The 6,301-nt window shown below is 36.5% G+C and overlaps 1 protein-coding gene across 1 annotated transcript; it reads left to right on the plus strand.

Moving 5' to 3' along the window:
- The first annotated feature begins 2,817 nt into the window (after positions 1-2,817).
- On the plus strand, positions 2,818-4,047 carry LOC145988992 (uncharacterized). The gene has a single exon (XM_083124293.1). It carries the CDS (start codon positions 2,818-2,820, stop codon positions 4,045-4,047), a length of 1,230 nt encoding a protein of 409 aa, XP_082980419.1.
- The last annotated feature ends 2,254 nt before the right edge of the window (positions 4,048-6,301 follow it).

A 6,301-nucleotide genomic window follows, 5' to 3' on the forward strand; every position in this document is an offset into this window, starting at 1 on the left:
AATAATTAAATCAAGAAGACTTAGGTGGGAAGCCCATGTGGCACGAATGGGAGAGGAAAGGGGAGTTCACAGGATTCTTGTTGGGAAACTTGATGGTAAGAGACCTATAGGAAGGCCAAGACGAAGACGGAGGGACAATGTTGAGATGAACCTAAAGGAAATCGGTAGGGATGGAAAAGAGTATATAGATCTTGCTCAAGATAGGGACAGATGGAAGGCCTGTGTTGCTGCAGCCATGAACCTTCGGGTTTAAGAAGGCTAGAGAGTTAGTTAGTTAGTTAGTTAGTTGTATATAATAATACGCTGTTTGTTCGACATAGAAATGCGTATGTGTGTGGCATTTCATAATTTTGCTATTGTTGCTTGGTGAAGTAATTACTTCAATTTTACCTAAGGATTTTAGTTGTGAACATATGAAAACTTCTAATTTCACGACTACAGATTAGCAAATAAATAATTTTGGAAAAAAATATTTTTTCACACACACACATGAGAATGTTTTCTCACAGCATCCATGAAAGTAATTATACAAACATATTGGCAAATATTTAATATCTTCCTTCATTTCATCTGTTTGTATGGAGAGCTTTGCTTTAACTCACATACTGTGTGTGTATGTGTGTTTTTGTGTGTGTGTGTGTTACACGCGCATATTATGTACATAGTTTTAAAGTTCATTGTTGTTGACCCAGGCTCTCGAAGCTAATTTCGGAGCTACTCAAAAAAATATAGTAGCATATTTCCATGGAGAAGGTCAAATGCGCGGAGAGTACTCCATGTTTATGACGCGTCATCCAATGAAAAGTCACTTCACGTATGTTGTATTCTCAATCACGGAGTTATGATTATGTATACATATAGCGTACAATGAGGTAAAATATTATTAAAATATTGGTACCTGAATTTGGTACTTAACTCTACGGTGAAACAAACTCAAAAAATTTCCACAATATGCATTTGATTTGAATTTTTTCTGAAAATATGTTTAATTGATGATTTGTGAGGTTACATCTAGAAAATTTCTTTGCTCATCAAGTTGTTCCTATTTTCACTTAATGAAAGGTTACAGATTTGCAAGAAAGGAGAAGACGCTGGGGCATGCAGGTCTCTGACAAATATAAATAAATAGAAATGTAAGTAAATCTCAAGATATTCAATGCAAATTCAGTTAGTAGAGCCACAAGCATTGGTATTCCCACACTCCAAATCTCACGTTACGTGTACTTTACCCAGGACCACATAGTGCTGGGCCCGACGTCTCACGTAGAAAACGAACAAAATTAGTATACATCTCACGACTGTGTACAAGTGTACGTAGTTATGTGAATATTGTAAGAACAATGAATGTCCAACTATATCTCGTCTAGTCTTTCGGCGGGCCGCCTACAGGTTGGCAAGGCGAGCCGGGAATACGCAGCAGACCAATCAGACAACGGCGGTGGCGACGAGAGTTACGACGTCGCGGGAGGAGGTGCTGCGCGCACCTTGTTCTACAGGCTGCTGAGTTTCTTATTGCGCTGGATTGGTCGCTTCCCCGCTCCCCACTTCTCTTGCCAGCATGTAGAGCGCCCGCCGTTAGACTGGACAAGATACAGTATAGGTAACATATATCCAATAAAAAGCTACCTTTCTTATTTGACATTTTACCATTTCCATGAAAAAGACGGACTTGAAGTAAAGAAAAGCATATGATTCCTTCATACATCTGATCAATAAGATGTATTTCAACTAATTTACAACATTTACAACATTCCTGTTGATAAGCAGCTGACATGTCGGAAAATCACATTATAATTTTCAGTCTTTTATAATAAATTTTGCACCTACGTATTCCATATCTTGAAATAAAAAATGTATTCTGCAACTCACAAGATGAAATAACCCAAACATACCTAAAAATTAAGATGAAAAAATTTCGAAACAACGATACTCGATTAATATTATTGAGATTGAAATCACATATCATTCATATTTTATGCAGAATTAAATTATGACACAGCTTGTGAAATTCTCGACATTTTAGGACGAAATATTCCAGTGATGGTTTTTAAGTAACTGATCAATGATCGCTTTCTTTTTGCAGCATGGATTTCCGTCCAACTTCACTTCTTGCTATTACCATCATCAAGTCTGTTGTTCTTCAATGTGAATACATCGATTCTCCAAAATCAGATGAGAGCGTTTTAGTTTCTGGTATAGGAGACATTTTAATTACACACTTTCCAACCTCGAAAACATTGGTTATATTCGAAGAAAAAGGAGCCATAAATTATGGCCAATTAATGAAAAGGAAGTACAGTGCACCACTGACTGTGCTTCAGGTTGATAAGTTAGATAGTATGAATAGAACATTCTCTGAAGAATGGTTCCAGGATAGGTGTGGTGCTAATTACTTATTCCTTGTGCCAAATTTATTGCACTTTCAAGCTACGGTTGAGAAATGTAATTCTTTCATATTCTCAAAGCCGAATGTTAAATATTTAATTGCATCTAGCAATCAGAGTTACAACTCTGATCAGATCCGTAAAGCATTCTCTGTTCTTCAGAAGAAGAATGTTATTAATGTCGTGTTGGCTACTTTGAAGAATTCCTCTGTCATGTTGTACATTTATTATCCTTACTCGAAAAAACCATTGTAGATCTGTTGAGAAAGAAGTGCTTGTAGACACCTGGCAACGAAACAAAGGCTTTATGTTTGGTGCAGATTTATTCCCGAACAAAATGGAAAACCTTTACCATTGCTCTATTCCATTCACTGGTATCTTTTATCCTCCGGATTTTTATTATAAAATGTTGTCCAGAAAGAAGTTCATAGGAATGGGAACTAATTATCATCTCCTCCAGACATGTCGAAAATCCATGAACTTCTCTGTAGAGCTGAATAACTTATACCGCACCGAGGCTAGTGTAGGAGAAATCTTACCCAACAAAACTTGCACTGGCGACTTGGCAAAGATATTTTCTGGGAAGGTTGTTGGAACAATCAAGACTGCATTTGCAGACGATCAAGGTTATCAATATTTCGACATGGTTTTCAATTGGCGATTCGCGTATTACGCCTGGATAGTTCCACAGCCAGCCCTCTATCCTCTGTGGATGAACATCATCTTCCCTTTTCAACCCGAACTTTGGGTTGTCGCGGTGTTTTCTTACATGTTCATTGCTGTTTGCATTAGATTGATCAAGTTCGTAATCCCTGTGTATCGGTCTCCTGTAATGCTCAGTTTGTCTCTTCTCCTAGGAGAGAATGTCTCGATCCCTCCGCGGTCCTTTGTATGCCTCAGAATAGTTTTCATCTTGTGGATATTACCTTCTTTGGTATTGAACAAGACATACCAGGCTTCCCTCTTTGGGTTCCTGACAGAACCTAAGAAAGAACCTTACATCAACACAATGAAAGATGTTATCCACTCAGGATTGTCTTTTGGTGGTGTCAGTCTCGACCGAGACATTTTCAAGGACTCTGTCGATCCTGTAGGCAGGGTTATACACAAAAAGTGGGAACTGATCAACGAACCTGCTGCCTTGTACAAGAGAGTGATTGAGAAACGCGACTTTGCATTTCCTACTGTGAACTTTGCATCTGAGGCGACTATGTATCACTATCGCTTGGTCGACTCGTACGGTGAGCCACTGTTCCACACTTCACGAGAAAGGTTCATGACGCTTCCGATTGTTTTCTACTTTGGACGAGGGTCGCCCCTAACAAAGCCAATTGCACGCACTGTTCTCTTATGTGTGGAGACTGGTTTGATGGCAAAATGGAGGGAAGATGCAATACGTGATGTTAAGAACGATATGCGGCGGCAGGTTCACGTTAAGGAAAAAGAAACAAATATTGTATTGTCTTTAGCGGGTTTGATGGGTCCCTTTGCTTTACTGTTGTTTGGTATATGTCTCAGCATTCTAGTGTTTCTAACGGAGTTACCATTTCGTCGTTGCCTACGATGCAAAATACGTGTTTGGAAGTGTAAGAAAACTCGCAAGGTGAAGCCGAAGCAAGTTGCTGTGAATGATACAAGACTTCCCTACCGGACACGGAACTAGTTACTTAACTGAGTGGTTTCTAATTTGCTGGTCAACGGGCTTAGCTTCAAAACTTGAAAAACTAAGTATGCTGACCAAGGCAGTAATTTATTTTATTAAAAACAAACTAAACGTAACGTTTCAACCTTCTAGCAAGGTCTTCATCAGACTGTGTATCAAGTACAAAAGTTTTGACTTTTGTACTTGATACAGAGTCTGATGAAGACCTTGCTAGAAGGCTGAAACGTTACGTTTAGTTTATGTTTTTAATAAAATAAATTACTGCCTTGGTCAGCATACTTAGTTTTTCATAATCATGGAAACAAGGCTTAATGGTGTTTCAAAACTTGATGTTGGGTGTAACCAACTAGAATATACTTTCTACCACAGTAATATGTCACATTGAGTAAATTGCATATTTTGTAAATTTCATTTCGGAAAATTGCTTTCACTTCATGTCCATATGCAAGCATGTTTCTCCATCTCCCAATGATTCGCTGTCGGATTAGCCGTGTACTAAAAATATTTAAGCTTGTACAGAGTAAGCTTCAGGCTTCCTAAGTCATCCATCCCTTTCGAATAAAACAAGCAGAACTTTTTACAAATAATTCTTTAATTCAAAATTCTGTCAAATGTTAAGCCACGAATAACAATTCTTGTAATATTAAAATATCAACATACAGATCCTAAAGAAGATAATTTTATTTGATTTGATCTATATTCTAACGTGCTCATAAAAAACACTTTCAAACACTTTGATTTAAGAAATTGAATACAGAATCACCGTATAGATTAATCTTAGTTAAGCTACTCAGCTAATTTCGTCAGTTCTTAATAATTCACAGAAAAACAATATGTTCTTCATGATGTGTGTTCGTATAGACTTACTGATGTTATTATGCAATTGTTATAAATGTAAATTAATGTTCGTTTGTTTTATGCAATGATAAACTGCGATGTTCTGTGACAAAGTGTGTTCTAGCCTGTAATATTACATTCGAGGCTAAATTGTTTGTGTACGAACTAATGAATCACTGATTGTCGTATTTTCTATCTGTAAAGTCACCAGACATGAAGACAAAGTGTATTATAACTTATTAAATCATTAACATAGGTTCAGTTACCTCCTTTCTTTCAATGGAACATTTTTATGTAATGTGTGTGTATTTAATAAAAGCACTAAGAGTTTAATTTCCTAATAACTATTGAAATTTTATATCAAGTGTTAATTGCTGATTTTGTAGGTAAAACGTTGCCAGAATTCGATTAAAATCTATTATAAAAAGTGCAAAATTTATTTCTAAATTATCTGTATTGTGAAAACTGATACCACTAGCAAAATAGTTTCTTTAGTTGTTAAGACATGAACCTTCCTCCCCCTCCTCTCTCTCCTCTTATATTGCTTTATTTTTTAAAATTAAACTGAGCATAATGGGATTAATAATGAATTCATAACTGTCATTGTAATACACAGCTTTTCGCTTATACTGAAATACAGAAACAATTAGCGAGACGCGGAATAATTTTCTGGTAACTAATTACTATATAAATAATAGACGGTGAATGTGATTATTTATTAATTTAATTCTCGCTAGTTTTCTGACACACTGCATGACAATTGAGGACCAAAAGTGGTAAACGTTGTAAGTGCCAAAAGCGAAAGTGCTGGGAAATCGCATCGTTCCGCACATCAGCCCGTAAGAACGTGCACACTAGTGACCTCTTTACACGCCCTTTGAAATACTTAGAGGGCTACCAGCCACTTTTGACGTTTACCACATTATCAAGAATGGCACATTTCACAGTTTAACGTGGAAAACGGTGTTTGAATTCTTGTGGCACTTGCAGCTTTTACAAATTTTAGTCTTCAATTCACCGATTGGTTAAATCACGTGACTTATAGTTAGGTACGTGGATTTTTCGTTTTATTTTTCGTGGCTTAGGGCAAAATTCGGTGTTATTAATTTAAAATCGGTTATTTTTACATGCATTTTTACTGTTCCTTCTATGCTTAAGATTTTCACATTGTTTTAGTTCTGGAAAATTAAGACAAACTTAAGTTTTAATGACAAAAAAAATTAAGGCTCACCTTTTTGAGAAATGACCAAATTGCCTCCATTTGGAAAACTATTTCGTCTCATCACCCACTAAATATGAAATATTTATTGAATGTGTTCCAAGATTTGAATGTGATCAATCATATACATCACATTTCCTTAACAATGCCAAAAAAATCCCTCTGCGACCTCAAAATACCGTTTCGTGTACACACACA

This window comes from Lepisma saccharinum, chromosome 6 (assembly GCF_977018435.1).
Source record: "Lepisma saccharinum chromosome 6, izLepSacc3.1, whole genome shotgun sequence".
Lineage (NCBI taxonomy): Eukaryota > Metazoa > Arthropoda > Insecta > Zygentoma > Lepismatidae > Lepisma > Lepisma saccharinum.